We start from the raw sequence: 27028 nt of genomic DNA on the forward strand, positions 1-27028 counted from the left end.
AACCCTCTTTTTTTTTTTACCTCTCTACATGGTATCAGAGCACCCGCTCCCATAGGGTTAAAAAAAAAAAATCCCTAACTTCTCCCTGCCCCTCCCCTGCTCTCCTGCTGCTTTTCCTCCTTCCCCCGCCCCCCCTTTTTCTTCTTTCTAGCTTCTACAGGCTACTAGACCCACCCTACTAGGGTTCTAGCCTGTAGTTCTGAGCTTTCTGGTAGGGCTCCCCCTCTTCTAGGGTTTCCACTAGCACTTTAGCCTCCTTCAAGCATCATCGATCTGCTGGAGTTCATCTGCTGCCTTATGGACAGCGCATAAAGGAGATCTCTCAGTCTTTTCTCTTCTCCTTTATGCGCTGATTACTCTCTGCTGATATTTCTCATCTTCTTGCTGCCATGGCCAACAATTCTCACTTCTTCTATGGAGATAAAGCAATCTACCGCAACTATTACAGCTACCATCAAATTGAACGGATCCAACTATCTTCAGTGGGCAAGAGCCTTTCGTCTATTCGTTGGCGACAGCGGAAACTACATCACCTTGATGGGGCACCTCCGGCTGATACTAATGAAAAATTCTCCTCTTGGCAAGCAAATGATTACCAAGTCATAAGCTGGATGGTAAACAGTATGGAGAATCATGTGAGTACAAACGTTCTCTATCTTAATTCAGCAAAAGAGATGTAGCTTACTCTTCAGCAGATCTATTCGGATGAAAAAAAATATTTCTCATGTCTTCTCCTTGTACGAAGAACTATTTGCATTAAAGCAAGGAGATCATTCCATACATGACTACTTTGCTGAATTATTTGGGAAGTTAAATGAGCTTCAAATGTACCAGCCCATCTCCACTGATCCCTAGGTCATCAAGGCTTCACGTGAGTTTTATGTTGCCATCTTTCTATCCAAGCTAAATCAGTCTCTAAGTCATGTTCGCGCACATATCTTATCCGATCCAACTGTTCCTACACTAAATGAGGCTATGTCTCGAGTTCTGCGAGCAAGCTCCTCACCCTCGGGGTCTGAAAATTCTACTGAATCTAGTGAAAGTTCTGCTAATGCTGCAAGTAGTCTTTATAACTATGGTGCATATGCTGCTAGCCACGATAGAACTCACAACGGACAGACCTTTGCTAGTCGAGGACGAGGTCATGGTCGATCCACTTTCCCTCGACCCACTTTTCTGCCTTGTGTTCATTGTAGTCGGACCAATCATCCATATAACAAATGTTGGCAGAAGTTTGATGCTCCGGACTACATCCGGAATAACACCGCCAGAGTTGCAACCACTCCAGATTCATACATATCAGATTCTACTATAGCTAGTACTCTTGCTAGTTCTGCGGACAGCAACGTCACTTTATCCACGGCAAATTTGGAGCGGCTTATTCAGCAAACTGCTTCTTCATTCCATGTTGTTCCTTCGACCTCAAGTAGTGCCTCTAATGTCTCCCACAACTCCTAGATCATTGACTCTGGTGCCTCGAGTCATATGTTAGATACTCAATCTTTGTTTTCTTCTTTTTCCTTGTCCTCATCCATTGCACCCGTCTATTGCTGATGACTCACACTCCCCGATTTTTAAGATTTGTATTATTAATCCGTCTCCTTCACTTACTCTTTCTGATGTTCTCTATGCCCCAAAGTTTTCTATTAATCTTCTTTCTATCAGTCATCTTACATAAGCCTACAATTGTTCTGTAACCTTCTTTCCTTCATACTATGTTATGCAAGATCTCCGGACGAAGAGGACGATTGGTGGCAAGCATGAGCATGGCGGTCTCTATTATTATGACATTAGCACACCTTCACCACCACAAGCATGTTTGGTTGCTGATCCATATCTTCGGCACTATCACCCAGGCCATCCTACCCCGCCTAAGTTGAAGTCCTTTATTAATATTTCCACATCTCTTAGAGTCTTTGAGTGTGAGGCTTGCGAGTTAGGCAAGCATCATAGAGTATCTTTCCCTTATAGAGTGCATAAGCAAAGTCCTTCTCCCTTTGATTTAGTCCATTCAGATGTCTGAGGTCCAAGCCCTATTACCACTACCCTTGATTTTCAGTATTTTGTTACTTTTATAGATGATCACTCTCGGATGACCTGATTGTACTTGTTAAAGAGTCTGTCATAAGTATCTGATGTATTCAAACAGTTTTATAATGAAATCAAAAATCAGTTCTCTACTTCTATTAAAATTCTATGCACTAATAATGCTTTGGAGTATATGAAATCTTTTCTTTTTGCATTTTTTTATGCTGGTCATGGCATTCTTCATCAGACTTCTTATAGCTATAAGTCCCAGCAAAATGGAGTTGCTGAACGTAAAAACCGTCACCTTCTTGATGTGGCTCGGACACCCATGCATCAGATGTGTGTTCCTAAAACCTTATGGGGAGATGCTGTTTTGACTAGTTGTTATCTAATTAACCAAGTTTCCTTATCAATTCTGTCTGGGGCAACTCCCTTCTCCTGCTCGTACCCTTCTCACAACCCTTTTCCTCTTTCTCCTCGTATCTTTGGGTCTTTGTAGTTTGTTCATGCTTTGGGACCAGGCTCTAACAAACTCTCTCCCATATCTATTCGGTGCATCTTTCTTAGATACTCTCGTACTCAAAAAGGGTATCAGTGTTATGATCTTGTCTCAAAGTGATTTTTTGTGTCCGCTGATGTCATCTTTTTTGAAATGACTCCTTACTATCATAAACAGTCAATGACATCTAGCATTCCACCTATTCCTCTTCCACCTCTTGTTGCTCGAGGCGATTGTGTTTCAGGTATGGATAATAAGCTGCCATTGAAGGTGTACACACGCAGGAATAAACATCACGAACGTACACTGCCACCACCTTTGTCATCTTTGGAAGAAGATCCACCTTAGCAGGATTACGCTCCATCAAGTTTGGATTTATCTATTGCTCTCCGAAAAGAAAAACGAAGTGTTCCCTTACACCCTATTACTAACCATATTTCTTATGATCATCCATCTTCCTCTCATCGTTCCCTTACTTTGTCTCTTTCTTCTGTTTCCATTCCAAAGAATTACCAAGAGGCACTATCTGATCCCAAATGGAAGGCTGCTATGGATGAAGAAATGTCAGCTCTGCTTTCCCACAAAATGGGGGATCTAGTCTCTCCACCTGCTAGGATCAAACCAGTTGGTTGCAGATGGGTCTTCACTATGAAATTCCATCCAAATGGCTCTCTTGACAAGTATAAGGCTTGACTTGTTGCGAAAGGGTTCACTCAGACCTATGGAATTGACTATTTTGAGACCTCACCAGTGGCTCGACTGAATTCAGTTCATGTTCTCTTTTCTCTGATCGTAAATTTGGGCGGAAAAATATTTCAGATGGATGTGAAGAATGCTTTCCTATATGGTGATCTTAATGAGGAAGTTTACATGGAGCAACCTCCTGGATATGTTGCTCAGAGAGAGAAGAAAATGTGTAGGCTTCGAAAAGCTATATATGGACTCAAACAGAGTCCATAGACATAGTTTGAAAAATTCAGTCGGATTGTTGCTGCTGTCGGGCTGAAAAGGAGTCATGCAGACCACTTTGTGTTTGTTCGTCGGAGTCCAGCTAGCTTGGTAGTGTTGGTTGTTTATGTTGATGATATTCTTCTCACTGGAAGTGACTTGACTGGTTTGTCTGCTGTAAAAATCTTTCTACAACAGCATTTTGTGATGAAAGACCTTGGACGACTCAAGTACTTCTTAAGAATCAAGATAGCCTACAGCAAGGAGGGTATTTATCTTTCTCAAAGAAAATATGTGCTTGATTTACTGCAGGAAACAAACTTCCTTGGCTGTAAACCAACAGACACTCCGATGGTTGCACAACATGTTTTTTGGGATCAGAAGGCTGAGGATTTCCCAGATGTGACACGCTATCGCAGGCTTGTGAGTAAACTGATCTATCTTACTATTACCAAACTAGATATCTCCATTGCTATTGGGTTGTTGAGTCAATTTATGCAAAAGCCAAAGCAGTGTCATTGGGAAGTAGTTTTGAGGCTGTTGAGATACATCAAAGCTTTTTCAGAGAAAGGATTGTTGTACAAAAAGAATAAACATTTGCAGATTGAGGCTTATTCTGATGCAGACTATGCTGGTTCTATTTTTGACAGAAGATCTACCTATGGATATTGTACATATGTAGGTGGAAACTTGATCACCTGGAGAAGAAAGAAATAAAGTGTTGTAGCATGGTCTAGTGCTGAGGCTGAATACAGGGCAATGGCCCACACAGCTTATGAAATTATGTGGATAAAATCTCTGTTAGCTAATTTGAGATTTATTCATTCAGAGCCTATGAAGATGAGGTGTGATAATCAAGCTGCTATCTACATCGTGAATAATCCAGTGTTTCATGAGAGGATGAAATATATTGAGGTTGACTGCCATTTTATTCATGATGCTGTGATGTCCAAGAAGATTGCCACTATATCTTCTTGCCACTATATTTACATCTACTAGGGCTCAAATTGCTGATCTCTTCATGAAGGCCTTGGATTCTACATGACTTTTCTATCTCTGCAACAAGCTGGGCATGCACGATATATATGCGTTAACTTGAGGGGTGTTAGAATAAGTGTTTACTATTGGTTATATCTTTTTTTCTTCTTTCTTTATATGGGCAGGTCCATGTTTTAGGCCAAATAGACTGCGCCATCCTTATGTTATACCTGCTGTACAATAGATCCTTTGTAAGGTCTATTTATAAGCTGCTAATGGTTATGGGAAATGATTCACGCCCTCTTTTTTTACCTCTCTACAGAGCGAATTTAGTACAAGTTTAAAATCGATGCTATATCGATTAGAGCATTAAATTAAGTCAACATCTATAGATGCACTAAAATCAAATGCCACATTAAGAAGTTCATATATTGAAGCTATGCACAAGAATAATATATAAAGGGAAGCAATTAAGCAACTAAGGAGCAAAACTAGTGAAAAAGCCTAGGCAGTCACCTAGTAGATCAAGGTTTATGTTTCATGGCACTGGCTACTATTAATAATGAAAACATGCTACTTTGATATGATTATACACAATTGGCTGCATCGCACCGAACTACCTAATTTGAGGCAACCAAATCGAACTGATGAAAAGCCGAGATGGTTCACCTTGTCGACTCAGTAAATAGGCCAAGAGAAGAAAAGAAGCCTGGTTCGAGAGGCTCTCCCTATCCCTGTCTCTCTCACTCCACTAGGATTATAGTTAAGATTTCCCTCAGCCCTCCCCATTCCTTCCTCCCTCCCTCACTTCATTAGTGTTAGGGCTCGGGTATAACCCTTGGCTCTCCCCCTTTCCTCCCTCTTTATTAATCCATCTCTCTTCCTCTCTCCTATTGTCCCTCTCCCCTTCCCTCTTCCTATTTTTTGTAAGCCTTTAAGTGGCACAATATGGACATGTACCATACCAAACCAATTCAGTGAATCGTGGACCATGGCAAGGATTTAAGTCCCACCGGGACAGGGGCCGTCCCAGCTGTCCCATCCCGTTCCTCTACGATTCCGGCACCTGAGACGGGTGCGGGACCCTGAAACGAGCATCCGGCCATCCTGCTTTGTTCCCAATTGGATCACGTGCCGGTACAGCCGTCCCGATCAGGACAGATACTGTTTTCCTATTTCGATTGACGAATCAGGAGGGAGGACTGGAGGAGAACGAGAGGAAGGGAGCGGTACTGACCCTTTTCGCCTATTGTCGTCGTCATCGTCACCGAAAGGGAGGAGCACAGCTAAGAGGGAGGAGCCAGGAGAAGCACGGACGGGAAGGAGTAGCCGCTCAAAGAGAAGAAGGGAGGAGAGAGACGAGAAAGGAAAAAGGAGTGTTCGAATCTCCGACGAGGAAACAAGGAAAGAGGAGGGAGCGGAGGGAAGGAATGGCTGATCCGTCGAAACCCTCTCGCTGTTTTCACCTCTTTTGGCCTGATGCCAATTATAAGGCCCACCCGAATCTCAAAGCATCAAACGGCATGTGCTTTCCCTTGCGCATGTGCACATATTGGCTCTGCGAGTGCGTGAGTCGAGTATGCGCCCATGAATCCATGAGCACATGATTGCTCTCCGCGCACGCCTGCACATGATTCGACTGACAACTACACGTGACTGATTCTGCCCCTGCCCACATGACTCCCAGAGCACTCGATGGAATATTTACCTGTCCTTCACACGTGACTTTTTGATTATACACATCCAACAATCTTTACAACATCCAACAGTCTTCATAGCATCCAATGGTCTTCACAACGGTAGAATTTAATTCCTATAAATTCTTACATCCAGCTCTCAGTCTTCATATCCACAACATTCAGTGAATTCTTACAAACGAATGTATTTTTTTTAGCATTTCGGAACCTCATCTGAGAAAGGAGAGGAAGGGAGATTCTGCATTTCATACAGCGGACGAGAAAGGACTCGCTAGTGGTATTTCTACTCCCATCCATTATTTTTATATTTTATGCTTATTATCAAATAATTTTTTTCTTATTTTTAGTAAATAAGCTGATAATCTGATACAAAAATGTGCCCAATAATGCAGGTTCGAGATGGTCATACTGAAACATCCAAGCCTTCAAATTCCACATTGCCTAGATCATCTCGTGATAATAGTGATGATGATAATGATAGCAAAAGTAATGATGGATCTGATGATCATGATGGTCAGGATGGAGGAGATGGTGAAGCATATGGGATCAGTCCTTTCACTGAAGAAGCATATTTCACCCATGCTACACAGGATCAGGACTATGGAGCTAGATCCAGATCTAAATATCAGGATGAGGAGTTGCTGGCCTATAGGAGGGAAAAAAGAATTATTGCAGGACGTGGCCCACAAGCTGCAGATATTTTGAATCGTTTTCATGAAAAGTTAAGAATAACTGAAGAACGTCGACATCGAGCATATCCAGAGTTTATGGCATGAATGGACTAAGAAGCTTTGAGAAGTAAACTAGAATCTGAGCAAGCTAGATCGTCATCATTATCAACCAGAATAGGATCTGTTGGAGCATCAAATAGCCAAAGTGCATATCATGACCCTTCTTTTTCTAAGAATGATACAGATGTATCCTCCCAATGGTTATATCCTGAGGAGTACTCTTATATGCAGTATCCATCTTTATATGGATACTTTTTCAGACCACAGTAGGGTATTATCTCTCATTATCTTAATCGAGGATGGCCAGTCTCTTACCCAATGTACTATCAAGAGGGTTATCCTGGACAACATCAAATACAAGATGAACAAAGATGGGCTCAGTATCAAAATTAGCATCATATTCAAGGCCCAGATTATGAGCAAGATCCAAATATTTAAGAGCATCATAGGCATTCCACTTGAAATTAGTAGTAAATTTGATATGTTTATCTAAAACTGATGAATCTATTTTGTGTAACATTGAAAATTAAAATTATTAGCACATTTATATTTTTATATACAAGTGACTAAGCTCAAATTGTATGGATTACAGCTTTTTCATCAAACTTCGACATTTTTACTTTATCAAATACTCGTGGATGCATCAAGTATGAGAAATCTTTGCTTCGTAATCAACAAACGATCTTCAATAACCTAGAAGATCATAATACATAAGAACGTTAGTATTAGATAGAACCGATCTATTATAAATATATCACTTTTAAAATTCAAATATATTTAAACAATAAATAGACCAGTAAAACTTCAAGATAAATTAAAAAAAATACTGTATATATAAAAAGGTGTCCCAAGTGCATACCGGGACACCTGATCGGGACGGGCACCGCGACGGGCACCGAGATGCGGGGCATTCCGTTCCGGAAGAAAATCGGGATACTCCCGTCCCATGGGATTTAAAACCTTGGATCATGGTGTTATTAAGTAGGAGATAAAAAGACAACCATATTAAATACACAATCAAAATATGAAAAGGAGTTAAAAACTATTTTTCATAGAATGGTTGAATGTTGCCAACCTCGATCATATTCTGGAGAGCAAGAGAGGAGGAATGGTTTGTCATTAAAGTAATAGATAGTGAGCATTTCATAATTCTTTTAGAAGAAAAGAATATATGGACATTTTATTGCTTCAAATGAAATAGCACATGAAACACCTTTGTTCCTTGGGAACTATTCAATAAACTGTTCCATTTCCAATTAGCAAAGATGACTTACATCTAGTATGAAAATGGAATCTTTTGAACTACTAGCTGTGACGAAAAAGGGTAGAAAGAAATGACTAGGTTTTGCCTTGACGGGCTTATACTCAAATTATCATGTGATTGGACTTGATGCCAATGCCCACCCAACCAGATACGGAGGTGTTACATAAGAGAAAACAGTGAACCTCATGGTAACACATGCTGACCTATCTCAAGCATGAGACTCACTTTAGGCAGACACAATCAGTCTATGCTCCAAGCTATGGAGATAGCTCTCAATTATTGCATGACTTCTCAACAACCATACATAGATTGCCAAGATATTTTGAACAAGCATACAACTCATTAAGGTGAATAATCAAAGATGTTGTCGCTTTAATGGTTGCTATATCCTTTGCATTTATCAGCTCACTGTAAACCAAGAAATTCACTTTCTAATCTAGCAAGACAAACAAAAGGCACCAATTGGTACACCAAATAATACAAACAATCCATTTACATTAGCTAAGTAACACACAAGCTGGGTAAAGAATAATACTCCAAAAGTAACCGCACTTGTTTCTTTTAATCTATAAGTAATGCATCCATCAAAAGTGCATCCACAATAAACCTAAGGTGCCAAAAATATGGCCAAAATGCCCCCAATAAAGTTTAACTCATGCAAGATTCAAGCTTTAACTTTCCCATAACAAAACCTTACAGGTTACACCAATGACTAGGTAAAAGAAAGCATCACAAAACCATGCACTCTCGAAATGTTGGAGGTGCCATGCTACCAAAGCCATTATTTCGTGTTGTTTTAAAACTTTATGGTTTGGATGATCTCCAGTGTGCGATGATCAAAAACAGAGAAAGTGGGTGTTATAGTGCATCAAAGAATGCATGCAACAGGGAGGTGCCAGCAACAGGAACTTATCATATGCATGCAACCTAAAAGTTGAACTACAACATCAAAAAACCTATCACCATAGAGCATCAAAGAATGCATGCATGAGCGCTGATGTTGCTCCTCCTCTTGTTGGCTTTTCTAATCATTTCATACTTCAAAATCACCATGATGCTTCTCTAGTGTCTCTTGAACCTCATCTAATATATCATGACAAATGTCATCTTCATAGCAATAATTATCATCGTATTAATAGTTGTCATGTGAATAAGAGTGATCCTTATCACAACAAGAAGGGATACATAGGAGGATTCATTGATTAAAAGGAAAGGCAAAAATACAAATTGAATAAAGAACACCAAGATAAAGTTACTAACTGTCGGATTAACTCTAGAGTATGTCAAACATCTATTCTAGAGAGAAAAAGAACAGAAAAAGGTACACTGGAGAGGTTTAGAAGCCTTTTCCTTGTTGATGGTAACATCAATCATCCATGAGTGTGTGTAAAGTATGAGAGATCTTGAATGAAGTCTTCTTTTTCTTCTAATAATGCATATTGATAGATATTTCCATCAATAACTCCCTTATTTGGATGGCTTCTTGTCTTCATAACTTCCTCTTGGAGGTTGTTGGCAGTTCCTTATATGGATAACTTTACTCTTGTCCAAAGAACTTCCAACATATAATTAATACCAGCAATAACTAACCATCATGATCCCTCCAAGTGTCAATAAATAAATGGTTAATTAAATGATTGGTTGATAGAATGTTATCACTCATTTATTATAGTTGGTTGATATCTATGTTTATTTTTGTGGTATAAACACACACACAAGATACCCTACAAGGCATTTGTAAGAAGGCATCTTCTTTTTTCAATGCACAAGAGGTATTATATTTATTTCCTTAAGATATTTGGCATACAAGAACTAAGACCTACAAGATATTGCTGGTAATTTAGTCAACTTCTATGGACAACCGAGAAATGAGGTTCCAATCCCATATTGCATAAACTAGTCACCACTAAGAAGAGTTTGGGTGGTTCATTCATATAGCTTCCAAATCATGTTTGATACCCACTAGATGGGAACTAGACTTCATGATTAACAACTTGACTGCAACACTAGGATGTCTGATTACACATTATTGGCTAATTTGAGAGAACATCTGACCGAAATCACACTGAGCAAAGCTAGTTTTCTCTTGACATGGTGCTCTTTGCTTGTTGCCTACCAAAGGGATCCTTGTGGACTAGTCATATAGCATAAGCTCAGTCACCTTGTTTATTTTCAATTCTTCTCTTTCACTTTTACAATTGCAAGAAAATATAACAAATGAGAACTGAACTTTTGCGAAATTTTTTAAAAAGTTTTAAAATTTCATTTTAGTAAATTGGTATCTATGACACCTACTTTACTTCTAGGTGAAATAAGAATGTTTAAAGTTATTAGAACTGCATATACATATTTTTTTTTTTAAAAAAAAGTTGCTTGGTTTCAGTATTGAGCTTGATAGATAAAGAGTTTTATTATGAATTCTTCTATTTCATTTTGTTGAAAAATGTTTGTGAGTGTCTTATTTGCCTTGTCCCTTATTCCTATTTTACTGAGAAAGTCTAAAGATGTCTCCTACTGATATAAGGAGTCCTAGTTAGCAAATCTTATTATCTATTATGCTAAAAGAAGATGATGAAAGAAAAGGAGCATTCAGCTTCAGTGGCAAATAATGCAAATAATCATCCTTGCGTTTATTTCTTCCTACCTATCTCTTTCATTTGTAACTAACTCTTTTTTCTGCACTTATTTTCTTTATGATAATGTTAGGCTTCCTATAAACTTTCAGATTTTCAATTTGTTTTGGATCCCACCTGTTGTAATTTCATTTTACTGCCCCGACCTATTAGCTCAAGCTAGCATGCAACAGACAACCGCACATCCCATAAAGTTTGACCCTAAAGAACATGCCAGGCCTACCTGAAAACTTTCAATAATTCATGAATAAATCCACCATAAAGTAATAATCAGCCAGTACCACAACATAGAGCAATAATTCTAAGAAAAGATTCAAAGTTTCATAATATGAATTTAAAAGAAAACATACTAAAGTCACTTCATCTAAAAGTATTCCAAAAATTTACATAATCACTTTGCCAACTAATTGTCTAATTAAAACGAACATCAAACAATTCCTAATTCTCCAACTCACATCCACAAATCTAGTTTGTGCTATTTCTCGGCATCTAGAAAAGGACAAGATTGAATAGTGAGCTAGCAGCTCGAAAAGTAACCTTTACCTCTTGTGGATCAAGCATATTATATACAAAATAAAATACCAATTCTCAAAGTACAAGATTTTCAATTATGAATAGAAGTATTTTGATAGACATAGGATAGATTTCCACAAATAATGTTTACCAACATAACTTTTAAAGTATATAATGCATCGAATCAAGAAATAAATTCCAAATTAAAATATATAAACCATCCATTCTCTCTTATTGTGACTATGGCCACGATCACCCCATAGCAAGGTTCAAAAGAGACAAGCTCCTAAATATTAAATATGCCATCAAACAGCATGTGCTAATGATTTCCCTACTAGCTTGGCCTAAACAGATGCTATATCTGAATTACATAGAAAACATGCCAGCTGACAACATGTGTGGGTGATCGCTCCATCTAGCCAGACCCAAAAGGAACCAATACAAAGCATGCCATCGATCAACATGTGCTAGTGATCGCCACACTAGCTTAGACTGAAATAAAACTAGATAGTAAACTTGCATGATCATAGTCAAACTAGAGAGCAAACATCATATTTAATTAAATCAACATGTGTTTTGATGCATTAAAATTTAGTTCATCCCCAAGTAAGTTATTTTATGCTCGATCCAATATTTAAAATTCAATTGTCTAAGCAAATCACATATGATGTTTTATTTAAATACAGATATAAATATGCATAAATAATATTCATATCATGAATTTCAAGTATTTACGTGAGGGTAGAGGTACTTACAGATCTAGATTGACAGGATCCAGAAATTTTTCTCAACAAGATCGTAGATGATTTCAATGAATGAATTAAAATGAAATAAAATCCCACGCTAAACTCCTTGTCCAAACAATGCATCCCAAGGGGACACATTTGATGGCTCGAATAGGTCTAATTATGGGTGATGACCAACCAAATTGCAAAATAAGAGACCAATCAAAGCAAAAGCAATGCAACAAAGCAATTAATGGTGGGGTTCAATGATGTCCGATTAAGGTCAAGGTGGAGGCTGACACAATGGACAGTTGCCAGGCCATTCTGGGACCCTCTACTAGGATCAACCTAAGGTCTGCAGCGAAAGAGTATGGGACACTCCATTGGATTCCATGGAACTATGTAGAAAGAGAAATGAGAAAGGAAAGACAAAAGGGGATGGGGATCTATTTTCTTCTTTTGTTTTGTGTCAAAATAAAGGAGACAGAGAGCTCCTTTCCAATCTCCTTGAGGGAAAGTGATGCAACATATGGTGCAGCACAACAGGAACCAAGATTTTTAATTCTATGGAATAGGAATGTCCCAGTTTGCACAACAAGAATCAAGATTTTAAATCCTATGGAATGGGGATGTTCCAGTTTTTTCACGGAATAGGACACCCTGCTGTCCCACCCCATCCTAGTGAAAGTCTCAATTATGCATCCCAGTAGATATCCTCTATCTTTCTCCCCCCTTTTTTCTTTGCTTTCCTTTTTCTTCTTTCTTTCCTTCTCTTTCTTTTTCTTCCATCTTTTCTTTTCTTTCCTTTTTCCCCTTATCCCTTCCTTTATTTCTTGTTTCCTTTTTCTTCTTCTTTCTCTTTGCTTTCTTCTTTCTTTTCTTCTCTCTTCCTTTCTTTGTTTTCTTTTTCTTCTTCTTCTTTTCTTTCATTTTTTCTTTTCTTCAGCTTTCCTCTTTCTTCTTCTCTCCCTGCTTGGATGGGTTTCAAAGTCCTGACCCCATCCAAAGCCCATTTTCTCATAAGAATAAGATAGGATGGCCGAGGCGCCCCCTATCCTACTAGGACTTAAAACCTTGACACAAACTATGACCAACTAGACTAGATGGTTCGCTGGGCATGCTGAACCGTACTGATGGCTAATCGAGATAGTTCCGATGTTCAAAATGAGAAACCGACGAAGAAGGGGAGAGAGAAAAGGAAAGAGAGGAAGAGAGAGAGATGGGAGAAGGAAGGAGAGGGAGAGGGAGACTTCGGAGGCTGCTAGAGGCTGCTCATTACCAAGCTCAGTGAGGGTAGAGAGAAAGAAGGAGAGAGAGAGGAGGCCCCCGGAGGCCTCCAAAAGACCGGCGAGGCCACCACATCGTTGCCAGAACCCCTACAGTAGCCTCACTGGCTCTGCAGAAACCTCCAAGCACCTACTCTTCCTCTCCCTCTTCTTTCCTCCCATCGCCCTTCTCCAGCTTCCACCGAATTCAACAGCGATGCAACAAGCCTGACTGCCATCCAACGGCTTTCAAAGGCCCCCTGTCCCTCTCCATCTCTTTCCTATCCCCCTCTATCTTCCTCTCCCATTCTCCCTCACCCTCTCTCTATGTCAGTTCAGGTCCAATATGGAACAGCATGGGATGTATCGAACCGTACCATTGGCTGACCAATCCGGACTCTAATACCGACATAATGACTCTTGCTAGATCATGCCAAGCATTAAAGGAGCTAGCAGATTCGCAAGCGAAGACTGCGGTAAGCAAATTTTGATTTATTTCCATCTCACAAGCGAGTGTGCAAGCAAACGGGCTTCAAAAGTTTTCGACACATTTTTTTATAAATTTCCATTAATGACAATATCAAGTTTCAGCTAGGTTTCTATATTTATAATAAAATAATTCTAGTATATATTCTTATTGTCGAGCCCTTTTTCAGGTATAATTATATACTAGGCCAACACTCGAATTAGGGTTAGGGTATTATGTCCTATAAATATGCACATACATTGTAAGAGCAGTGTCACGCCCTCGACTCGTGATTGTGAATCGAGGATCATGGCAATCGCCGCATACTCATAGAAAACTCTTCCTATAAGCATGCAAGGCATCTTATCATGTTATCTTAAACCAACAGCGGAATAATTAGTCAATAATTTAAATCCAAAATATAACGACCTAAATTTTTTTCCTTAATGTCTCAATAAATTCAACAATGATTCATAGTCCTTGCATCAAATTCAATAAGCCTTTCAATCTAAAATAAAAGTATGAAGATTTTGCTTCTGATCACTCTTCCATTCATATCTTGTATCATCTTAATTCTTCAACATTTGTAAAAACAGTAAATAGGAGGTAATGAGCTAGACAGCCCAGTAAGCAATGATCATTTCTCAACAGATTTCATCAGGCATTTAAGTAAATAATCATTTATAGAAAATAAGCATATAGAGTTCATCAATTCGAAATCAATTTCAATTATGCAACATAATTCATGCCAAATTTATTTCTTTTTCGAAAATTCAAGTTTCTTTCAAGATTTCAATTTCTTTTATTCTTCAATTTTTTTTGTCAACCATGAGCTATGACCACATTTTCCCTGTGGCAGGGTCATAATACTGCGTATCTGCTTGCGGTAGGCTGCGAATCATCTGGCAGCAAAGTCCTTCGGAACCGCTGGTCTCTCTGACGGTTTGTCGCTGGTCTCTCTGGCGACATGTCGCTGGTCTCGCTGGCGACATAAACCGTCAGGACAAACAATTGCCAACGTATATGTCCCCATTGGCAGGGTCCTTTACATAGTCAGGTTGTCAATTCATAATATTTCTTATATCATAATTCTTCATAAATCATATTTCATATTCTAATTTCGATAATAAAACATATAATCATGTAGTATCGAAATCAATCAATATAATGCATCATGAAATCAATATGTTCAATCATGCTTCATCATAACATTTCAAATAAAATATTTTCATAACAAAATACCATTCATCCAATTCATGCATCGTTTCACAAATCATGTCAGAAAAATACATTATAATTTCGATAAATCTAGAAAAAGTGAAACATTACTTACCTCGAACGCATTCCAATAAATCCACATAATTCTATAAATTTTCTTCCAAAAATTTGTTCGTAGATCATATTGCGATATCCCATGATCAAACATCCACAATCCTATACAGAATCAATTTCAATAATTAGAAAGAATACGAATACCATATTTCAACGGTTTAGATTGGGTCCGATCATCTAATTTCATCTAATCAAAATCTAATTAGGACCTAAACGATCCAAAGTTTGACTATCAGATCAAATCGAATTCGAAGTGATAGGACCGAGGTTTCTTCATCGATTTCAAAAAATCAAGTGGAGAGAGAAAATCAGAGGAGAGAGAATTCATGAGGTACAATTCGAATTGATCAGGTGACACAATCCAACATTATGATGGGTCCAATATCTCGATTGGTGAAATCAACGTGATCAAATCAAGTCATGGCTAGATCGGAATCATGGATGATCAAATCTAAAGATTCATGGTCTGATTAAGGTGGATGCCAGTACGCTGTCTGACAATCATGGATCAGGATTCTTCATTAGAATCAGATCAGGACTATTAAAAAAAAATTCTTCATTCACTAACCTTTTTAGAGAGAATCAATCAAGAGAGAATATTTTAGAGAGAAAATTCTAGAGAGAGAAAATCTATCTTGGATTCTTCAGACAATATGATTCAACAAATCCTGATCGATCGGATCAAATCATGCTGAAATTATCATGTGGATAATTCAATAAAATCATGAGAAATAATATCTAAAAATACCTGACCTGATCAAAGTGGATGTCGGTGTACCGTCCGACGATCACAGATCAAAAATCCATCACGAGGATCATTTAAATTCATCATCATTCTTCTCAAAATTCTAAAAATCTTAGGAGAGAGAAATAATCTAGAGGGAAGATTCTAGAGAGAGAAAGTCCAATTCTAGAGAGAGAAAATACTAATTCAAGCTGAAGAGAGAGGAAAAGAGAGAAACTCTCTTTCTCATATTTTATTATTTATATCATTATTTATTAATTAATTTAATAATTTTTCTTTTCTTTTCTCTTCTTTTCTTTTTTTCTTTTTTTTTCACAGAAGAGAGAAGAGAGAAAATCCTATTTATTATTATTATTATTTATTATTATTTTATTTTTCTTCTTTCTTTTTTTTTTCCTTTTCCTTTTCCTTTTTCTTTTCTTTTTCTTCTTTTTCTTTTCCTTTTCTTTTCTTTTCTTTTCTTTTCTTTTCTTTTCTTTTCTTTTTCTTTTCCTTCTTCTTCTTCTTTTCTTCTTTCCCGTGGATTTCTTTTGGGCTGAAACAGGGGACCTCAAGGTCCCCTCGTTGGCCGGCCGGCCGACGGCGCAGCCGGCGTGGGGCGGCCGTCGGCAGGAGGGAGACGATCCGGCAGCAAGAGGCCAAACCGGTGGTCGGCGGTGACCACCGGCGACGGAAAAATGGCAAAAAGGAAGATTCTTCCGCAACAAAATCCAGCGACTTTGGTCGCCGGCGAGCGTGCACATCGGCACAGGAAGGGGGAGGAAAGAGGAAGGGGAGGAAGCTTGCCTCCGACGCCGGCGAGGCTTTCCGACGAGAAATTGGACGGCACAGGGATGGGTCTCCGTGAGGAATTTCTGACGATTGCCGCCGTTTTGCCCCGGATTCTTTGGTAGGAAGAAGGGAGAAGGGTCTCCCCTTTAAATAGAACCGAAGGAGAGGAGTTTGACTCCTCTCCGGTGAGGTTTCCGACTCCGATTAGGAGCCGATCGGGAGAAGAAGACTCCCTGCGGGAGTCTTCATCATTTTTTTTTTGTTTGTTTGGACTGGCTGGCTATCACATTCTTCCTCTCTAAAAGAAATTTCGTCCTCGAAAATTTTTTTTTTTACTTGAGTCTTCATAGTTTCTTACTTGAATCTCATTCACAAATATTTCAATATTCTAATTCTTGATATAAATTCATTCTTAAATCATTTCATAAGAAAAAAAAATCGGTACATCAAATATCTATCTGAAATGGAACCATTCATTTTCTTATTTATCAAGATCAACATCTCAAAGATTTTCAATATTTCAAGATTTTAAAATTATGATCTCATTCCTTGTAAAAATTAATGTTCAATATCTCATGACTCAAATTAAAATCAAATCTATTTCTTGTGAATAGAAGAAGGTCAATATCTCTATTCTTGCATAAGAACTTCATTCATCATCATTTATTTATTTATTTATTTATTTCAAAATATTAACCACTCTTAATTTCAACTCATCATAAAGTAGGAAAACATACTTCTATGAATTATATGATGACATCCAAATCAATTAAAATTCAAAAATATTTTCTCTTATTCGTACTTTCAAAGGTTGAAGATTTATTATTTCAATCTCATTTTCGAACTTTTGATATTTTATTTTCTCGATGCAACTTCATCATTAAGTCATTTCATAAAGATCAATATCACCATTATTGATTGAATCAATATCACTATTTCTAGTCATCGAAATTTTCTTACTCAAACCTTCAAACTCTTAAATATTCTAATTCTTGAAGCAAATTTTATCATTAAGTCATTCCATAATAAAAATCAATAACTCAAAAATTGATCTAAATCAAAACTATATTTTTCTTATAATCAAAATCAATATCTCTATTCTAAGTAAGTATATCAATTTTCTTTATCTAAACATTAACAACTCTTAATTAATCGATTCATTATCAAATTAAATTATAAATAACTCCAATCCATCTTTTGTACAACAATCGTCAATATCAATAGATAACCTCAATCTTTTTCATTTAGTCAAGAAATAATAATGATCAAAAGAGTTCTAACTTCAAATTTCATTATACCCTGAAGATAAATATTTGAGTATAATAATCTAAGATCGAAATCATCATTCGATAAACAATCTCAAATTCTTTCTAATAAATAGAGAATTATAAAATTTAATTCTAGGATAGAGAAAATTTATCTCTAAATATTCTAAATCTAAAATCAAAGGTCCACTCATCCTAGGATTAGGATGCTAATTATTTTTTGTAGCATAATAGGTGGAAGCTCTACTTTTGAAAATCACATTAGGGATATCCAAATTTTTTTTTTAATATTATTCTTTCTAACATCAATGAATTTCTTGTATCAAATCATATTATCTATCATAATTCTTTAACTCAAAGAGTCATCATTCCTGACTTACTCAAAATAATCTAGATTACCATGCTTCCGCTGCGCACTCTGATCTAACAATCAAAATTTCTTAGGTTCACCAAAAAAAATTGGATCAAATTATTTTTTTATCCTAAAATTTCAAATTTTAATTGAAATCAAAGATTAACTTTCGATTCTCATTCATACCTTTACTGGTATACAATAATCTTGATTAACCCTTGAGTCCAATATCATATTTAAACCATCATATAGATTTACTATAATCAATATGAATCAAATCTCAATTCTCATATCAATTCAATTCGATAATTTTCAAACCAAAAATCCTTATAAGTCAAATTAATGAAGAAAAAAAATCCTTCGATGCTCCACCAAATTTGGACATAATCTTAATATATAAGAACTTCAAATCATTATTTTTTTTCTAAAATTTCTATCATCAGGATCTTCAATATCTATCAAATATTCTTTCATAACAATCATACAAGCTTCAAAAAAATCAAATCTCCATTTAATAGTAGATTCAATTAGGGACCTCATTAACAAAAGCAAAGGAACTCCATATCAATTCCTAAATCCAAAATTTTTAAATTGTAAATTCACATGAATCTCTTAATCTGAGATAAATATAAATCAGATTTTTTATCTTAATCTAAAGATATCAATTTTTCATTAACAACCTCAACAATAATATCAGAAAATCTCTTGATCAACTTAGATACAAAATCTTTAAATTGAAATTTCATGCACATCATGTAGTCTCCAAGAGATATAATAAGATCCATTATTTAGATCTAAGGATAATGATTAAAGATTCTAGTACGATGAATATTCTACAACCTCATAATCGATTTTCATTAATAAGTTTCTTTGCAATATCCTCAAATATGCATTCATCCTAATATGCCACTTTATATATGATCCACATACCAAATTTAATTTCGATAAATATTCCAATCAAGCATCATAAAAAACTTTTCTTAGTCCATCCTGGAATAATATTTTATTATCAAATCTTTATTTGCCAATAATAGTCAACTTCTCAACTAGAAGTAATATCATAATATTATCCTCACATCGAATTTGAACTTATGATTCACTTTGAATAACCAATGATCAAATTAATAACCACAATGTACAATAAAATTTTATGTCAATCCTTTTGTAATTACTTTCAATCAGAATCTAACTAATCATATAATGATCAATAGATCATCCATCATATTTCAAACTCCATATGTCATAATCTCTTGTGATCCTTTCATACATAATCTCAATGTTTAATCAAAATTTATAAATATTTTTTCCACTATAATTATCAAAGATCTACACTATAATGTCTCTGGTGTCTATCCACTAACACCCATTCAATATCTGATTCTATGTTTCATAATTCATCCACTTATGCTCTGATACCACTATAATTGTCACGCCCCCGACCCGAGATTGTGAATCGAGAGTCATGACAATCGCCGCATACTCATAGAAAACTCTTCCTATAAGCATGCAAGGCATCTTATCATGTTATCTTAAACCAACAGCGGAATAATTAGTCAATAATTTAAATCCAAAACATAACGATCTAAATTTTTTTTCCTTAATGTCTCAATAAATTCAATAATGATTCATAGTCCTTGCATCAAATTCAATAAGCCTTTCAACCTAAAATAAAAGTATGAAGATTCTGCTTCTGATCACTCTTCCATTCATATCTTGTATCATCTTAATTCTTCAACATCTGTAAAAACAGTAAATAGGAGGTAATGAGCTAGACAGCCCAGTAAGCAATGATCACTTCTCAACAGATTTCATCAGGCATTTAAGTAAATAATCATTTATAAAAAATAAGCATATATAGTTCATCAATTCGAAATCAATTTTAATTATGCAACATAATTCATGCCAAATTTATTTTTTTTCGAAAATTCAAGTTTCTTTCGAGATTTCAATTTCTTTTGTTCTTCAATTATTTTCGTCAACCATGAGCTATGACCACATTTTCCCTATGGCAAGGTCATAATACCGCGTATCTGCTTGCGGTAGGCTGCGAATCATCTGGCAGCAAAGTCCTTCGGAACCGCTGGTCTCTCTGGTGGTTTGTCGCTGGTCTCTCTGGCGACATGTCGCTGGTCTCGCTGGCGACAAACCCTCAGGACAAATAATTGCCAACGTATATGCCCCCATTGGCAGGGTCCTTTACATAGTCAGGTTATCAATTCATAATTTTCTTATATCATAATTCTTCATCAATCATATTTCATATTCTAATTTCGATAATAAAACATATAATCATGTAGTATCGAAATCAATCAATATAATACATCATGAAATCAATATGTTCAATCATGCTTCATCATAACATTTCAAATAAAATATTTTCATAACAAAATACCATTCATCCAATTCATGCATCGTTTCACAAATCATGTCAGAAAAATACATTATAATTTGCCGATAAATCTAGAAAAAGTGAAACATTACTTACCTCGAACGCATTCCAATAAATTCACATAATTCTATAAATTTTCTTCCAAAAATTCTGTTCGTAGATCATATTGCGATATCCCATGATCAAACATCCACAATCCTATACAGAATTAATTCCAATAATTAGAAAGAATACGAATACCATATTTCAACAGTTTAGATTGGGTCCGATCATCTAATTTCATCTAATCAAAATCTAATTAGGACCTAAACGATCCAAAATTTGACTATCAGATCAAATCGGATTTGAAATGATAGGATCGAGGTTTCTTCATCGATTTCATAAAATCCAGTGGAGAGAGAAAATCAGAGAGAGAGAATTCATGAGGCACAATTCGAATTGATCAGGTGACACAATCCAACATTACGATGGGTCCAATATCTCGATTGGTGAAATCAACGTGATCAAATCAAATCATGGCTAGATCGAAATCATGGATGATCAAATCTAAAGATTCATGGTCTGATTAAGGTGGGTGCCAGTACGCTGTCTGACAATCATGGATCAAGATTCTTCATTAGAATCAGATCAGACTATTAAAAGAAATTTCTTCATTCACTAACCTTTTTAGAGAGCAATCAAGAGAGAGAATATTTTAGAGAAAGAAAATTCTAGAGAGAAAAATTTTAGAGAGAGAAAATCCATCTTGGATTCTTCAGACAATATGATTCAACAAATCCTGATCGATCGGATCAAATCATGCTGAAATTATCATATGGACAATTCAATAAAATCCTGAGAAATAAAATCTAAAAATACCTGACCTGATCAAAGTGGATGTCGGTGTACCGTCCGACGATCACAGATCAAAAATCCATCACGAGGATCATTTAAATTCATCATCATTCTTCTCAAAATTCTAAAAATCTTAGGAGAGAAATAATCTAAAGGGAGGATTCTAGAGAGAGAAAGTAGAGAGAGAAAGTTCAATTCTAGAGAAAAAAATACTAATTCAAGCTGAAGAGAGAGAGGGAAGAGAGAGAAACTCTCTTTCTCATATTTTTTTATTTGTATCATTATTTATTAATTAATTTAATAATTTTTCTTTTCTTTTCTCTTCTTTTCTTTCTTTCTTTTTTTCACAGAAGAGAGAGGAGAGAAAATCCTATTTATTATTATTATTATATTATTATTATTTTATTTTTCTTCTTTCTTTTTTTTCCTTTTCCTTTTCCTTTTCTTTTTCTTCTTTTTCTTTTCTTTTTCTTTTCTTTTCCTTCTTCTTTTCTTTTTCTTTTTCTTCTCCTTCTTCTTCTTTTCTTCTTTCCCGTGGGTTTCTTTTGGGCTGAAACAGGGGACCTTAAGGTCCCCTCGTTGGCTGGCCGGCCGGCGGCGCAGCCGGCGTGGGGCGGCCGTTGGCAGGAGGGAGACGATCCGGCGATAAGAGGAGGCCAAACCAGTGGTCGGCGGTGACCACCGGCGACGGAAAAAACGGCAAAAAGGAAGATTCTTCCGCAACAAAATCCAGCGACTTCGGTCGCCGACGAGCGTGCACATCGGCACGGGAAGGAAGGGGAGGAGAGAAAGGGGAGGAAGCTTACCTCTGACGCCGGCGAGGCTTTTTCCGACGAGAAATTGGACGGCACAGGGACGGGTCTCCGTGAGGAATTTCCGACGATTGCCGCCGTTTTGCCCCGGGATTCTTTGGTAGGAAGAAGGGAGAAGGGTCTCCCCTTTAAATAGAACCGAAGGAGAGGAGTTTGACTCCTCTCCGATGAGGTTTCCGACTCCGATTAGGAGCCGGTGGGGAGAAGAAGACTCCCTGCGGGAGTCTTCATCATTTTTTTTTTTGTTTGTTTGGGCTGGCTGGGCAATCACAAGCAGCCTTTGATATATTAATAAAAATTCTTTTCAAGAGAATTTCTTCACTAGATGAAGGATTCTTCAATCCCATCTTCGGCTATTTATATGTTGATCTTTGAAACATAGCCTCATCGATCAAATTGCCCCTTATTCCTTCTCCAATTGCATCAAGAAAAGGAAGGGAAGAGGAGGTGGTGGTTCAGTGGCATCACAACCAAAAATCCAACAATAGGTGGTGGGTGGTGGTTGGCCAAAGGAAAAACCAAAATAAAAAAGAAAAATAGGTGTTATTTCGGCATCAAGTCGAGCCTTAGCCGCTTTCCGGCAACTGGGCTCTAGTGCTTGTCACAAGGCCCCCTACTATGGCTCAACCAGGACTGGTAGAAGCACTATTGTCACCGAAAACAAAGGACTAACACCATGAATGGCAGAATAAGGAAGAGTTTTTTTTTTTTTTTTTTTAGGCAATGAATTCCATAGGTTCCTAGTGGAAACCAGGACATAGGGGCAGCCCTACTTAAGATTAGGTAATGAGGGAGAGTTGGGAGGGCTGAAGGAGATGATGTCTTGCTCTTGTGAGATTTGGTGATGATCTCGGCAGAATAAGGGTGGAGGTAATGATGAAATCCAAGAAGTTGGAGAGGGAATTGGAGGGAGGGAGGGGGGAGAGCGAGAGAGAGATTGTGGTGGCTCACCAAGGGTGGGGAGATTTTTAGAGGGGGAGGCTAGGCTTTCCTAGCCTCCAGCAAGCTCGAGAAGAAGCCAGAGAAGGTCTCCTCCAACTCAAATAGGGCACTGCCATAGGGCATTTTGGCTTGTTTGGGCCAGTCAATGGACCTAGTCACATCACATATACTTCAGTTCAGTTAGTAATAGACCACCAGATCATGATGCAAAGGAGCTTCAATATCAAACAATAATGGTGACCAACATGGACCATGATGAGAGATTTTGATGCCACAAAGAACATGACCTCGACCAATTCATCTTGCAATCAGCTAAATAGCATTGAAATCAGCTACATTCTGCTTGAATAATGTGGACAAGACATTTGACGATGTTATGGAGTTTCTGAAGAACATAGCATAGGATATGTCCCACCTATCCACTACATCTAAATTAGAAGATAACACCAATGTAGGCAGCAAGATGCATAGAGAAAACAGCCTTTACATGTCTGCTATCAAATTCAATAGAAATATGATGATTTCAAAACTTGAAAAAGTAGTATGTTCATCATGACTTCCCAATGATTCGTTGCTACATAATTATGCAAGGATAGTGTTAAATGTCCATATATTCTTAGGGAAGGAAGCATCAGAAGAAGATGTCAATGATCCATAATAATCCAACCAGCAAAAATTAGTACTCCTTCACTGGTCTAATTTAATGTCACATTTCAACAATCCATCCCTCCTATGTTTTTCAAATCCAGTGCTACTTTATATACAGGAAACATATATGCAGTGCTTCACCACCATATTATGAAGATCCAACAATGGATTGGGCACATCAACATTATTCAAAAGATCTATCAAACAAGACGTGCACAATGGAGGCATCTGATATAATTTAAAGTCATTTAATTTTCAATTATTTTTGCTGCTTTAAAGTAAGCTTTGTATATTGTTGTTTCCATGCAGATTTTGGAGCCTTATTTACAAAAGATATCTACTAATTTTATTTTTAAGCCTATGTGGTTAGGAAAGTTTTTCAGAAAGATTATTACAACATTCTAGGATGACTTATTTAGAATATACAATTTTGCTGTCTTTAGAAAATTTATTTGCTCATTTTCATATAACCTTTTAGGAAGAAAGTCAAGAGGTATCCTAATCCAATAGGCAGTCCTATATTTTCTTAATTCTTATGTATTAAGCTATATTGGGAGAAGAAGAGAGCATAATCAGCTTCGGTGATGAATAATCAATATTATTGTTGTTTTCATCCTATCTATCCCTCTTCTTTGTCTCTATTTAGCTTTGAGAAATCACTCCAAATCATGAAATGGTTTTCTTTGGAAGTGTAGACTTGTTCCCATATCTAATTTCTGCATAGAAATAAAAAAAAATTCAAACCCCATACACAGTTTCAGACTTGAAATTATGTTCTAATCTCACCTATCATAGGTTTAATCAGCTAGTTTTGGATATATATCAACTAGTATCAGCCACCACTTAGATGATTGGATAGCATAGACCATCACAAGTTCACTTTTATTGCTCTGCTGACTTTTATTGGTCTATGGAGTGTGCGTGATCGTTGCCCACTTTATGAAAAGGGAATATAACTGGATTGGATGAAGATTGACAAATAGTTTTGCATCATTCTAAGGTTTACAATAAGTACAAGTCTATTAAGAACAAAGAGAGGGCCCACCAAATTTAAGCTATGAGTAACATTTCTACATTCAAACTTTTAAAAACAAATTCAGTGTAAAAAAAAGTTAAAAAATATGAGGAAATAGGTGACCATTATAATTAACTTCTTTTGAAAAAGTAAAGGATAGAAAGACCCCAACTTGGTTTCGATTCAGTATGAATAAGAAGAAGAGAACTCAATAGATGAGGTCAAATAGTACTCAAAAAATAAAATAATTGTTAGCACATAATCAATAAACTTCTAACATAGCATTACAACATTACAATCCTCATTTAACACCACCATAAATATATAAATGAATATAAGGAAGTTAATCCAAGATTCAACAATATCCAATAAAGAAAGCCATAGAGCAACTAGAACCTAGAGCCATCCGAACCCATCAAAAAACATGTGCCAAAAAAGACCAGTTGAAATTACCTACAGAATGTAAAGAGTCAATAAAAATACAAGAAGGTATCAACCAATTCAAATTCAAGCTTCCCCTTTATCTAAAGAAGGATAAGCTCACACCACCAACCCTACCTCCACCGACCCACCCACCTCAAAAATGCTTGAACACACTATATTTCTAAAAGATAAGGTCAAAAACATTAAGGCAGCATATGGTTTGTGCTTAAAAATTGGCATGACATTTAGAAAGCTTAATAACTATCAAACAGCTTTTAGAAAAAAAAAAAAAAGGGAGAAAGGAATGCTTATGCCAGGCATAACTATTCAAAAGAAAGCTATCTTATGCTAATCTTTTCATGAAGCCATCATTTATGCCTGTCACCTCTTCTTATGGACAAAAACATCATCAAGCAGAAGCCAATCAAGAAAATCTAGTAGGCATAACGATTCCTAATCCACCTTTTCCTATTCTCAAACAAAACATAGACGAGAGTTTTATGTGTATAAGCTAAGTAAGTTCAAGCAAGAGCAGATTTTGCTTTAATCAATTCATGTGCATTTCGAGTGATGAACTTACATGGTACATATTTACTCGGGCAGGCATGTTTCAATATTTTCCAATACACTTCGCCCTATGATGATCATTGAAAAGCCAAAGCCCCACAATTTTCATTTTAGACTAGAATCAACAGACCTCACCACTGCAATAAATAAATTACAAATGGCCAAGCACTATGATCAATTTAAATTATCAAGTTCAAGAACGAAAACTAGTATCCAACCAACAAAAAACCTTTCAACCATATAAGCTGCATTTGTCTCCATCCTCACACACTCTTCACACATTCACCAAGTAAAACCAGCGGATAATCTTCAACATGAGATGAGAAATTGAATGATGCCATGACAGGATCGGAATCAACATGAAAAACTCACTGTCAGGACCACCGAGCTGGTTGACGGCATCGACGAAGCGGTCGTGAAGCTCAGCGGTCCACCGGAGCCGGGGCTTGGGGTCGTTCGTGAGAAGATGGGACGCATCTCGAAGGAGGCTAGCCCCGTCCAGCGATCCATTGAACTCTCCTCCCTTGGGATACATGTACCCCCCTCTCTCCCTCTCTCTCTCACTCACTTTAGAAGAAGAGGAGAAGAGGAGAAGGGAAGCCGAGCTGTACCTTCTCCTTCTCCTTCTCCTTCCCTTCCCTTTGTCTGGAGCTTGCATAGAGAAAACAAAGGTCGTTTGGTTTGGGTTTGGGTTTGGCATTAGGTGAGGGTCAGAGGACGGTGGAAGCAGAATTGGGCTGGCATGTGAATATTTTTTCTTTTTTTTTTTCTTTATTCTATTTTAGACAAGGTGCGAGTGGTTTTTAGCGCGTACGGTAACCACCGGGGCTCTGCAGTGATGGTATACCCTCTCCCCTTTTTTTTAATGGAGGCAAGGAGAGGGTTGGGAATGGCTGGCTCGGTGAGAGACAAAAGCAAACGGACAAACAGTACCAAGACACAGTCCCTCTCACGCGATCACCGAGAAGGAAAACAAAAAAATGATATGCACGCTTAGCTGTTGCAGCCGCGCGGTTGCCCTTTCGCTCTAACGAAAGTCGCTAAGAACGATCTGCACGCTTAGCTGCTGCAGTCGCCGCTGAGAACTTTTTTAATTTTTTTTTTTTTTTCAGTTTGCATGAATTTATAAATACTTATAAATATATCTAATTACTGTATTATCTATCTTATTTTTTTAGGGTTGTTG

At 37.1% G+C, this 27028-nt stretch overlaps 1 protein-coding gene across 3 annotated transcripts in view; it reads right to left on the minus strand.

Annotated features, from left to right (window-relative positions):
• The window catches only part of LOC105034576 (protein PHR1-LIKE 2), a 38111-nt gene extending 11440 nt beyond the window's left edge, over nucleotides 1-26671 (minus strand). For 2 of the 3 annotated variants that reach the window (XM_010909788.4, XM_010909786.4), the window contains exon 1: nucleotides 26215-26671. In XM_010909788.4, the coding sequence (XP_010908090.2) occupies nucleotides 26215-26542 (328 nt within the window). In that variant the 5' untranslated portion in view covers nucleotides 26543-26671. The remainder of the gene's footprint in view (nucleotides 1-26214) is intronic. The other variant, XM_010909789.4, reaches the window with a different exon arrangement.
• Between the last annotated feature and the right edge of the window lie 357 nt (nucleotides 26672-27028).

The sequence above is a fragment of the Elaeis guineensis genome, chromosome 9 (genome assembly GCF_000442705.2).
Source record: "Elaeis guineensis isolate ETL-2024a chromosome 9, EG11, whole genome shotgun sequence".
NCBI lineage: Eukaryota > Viridiplantae > Streptophyta > Magnoliopsida > Arecales > Arecaceae > Elaeis > Elaeis guineensis.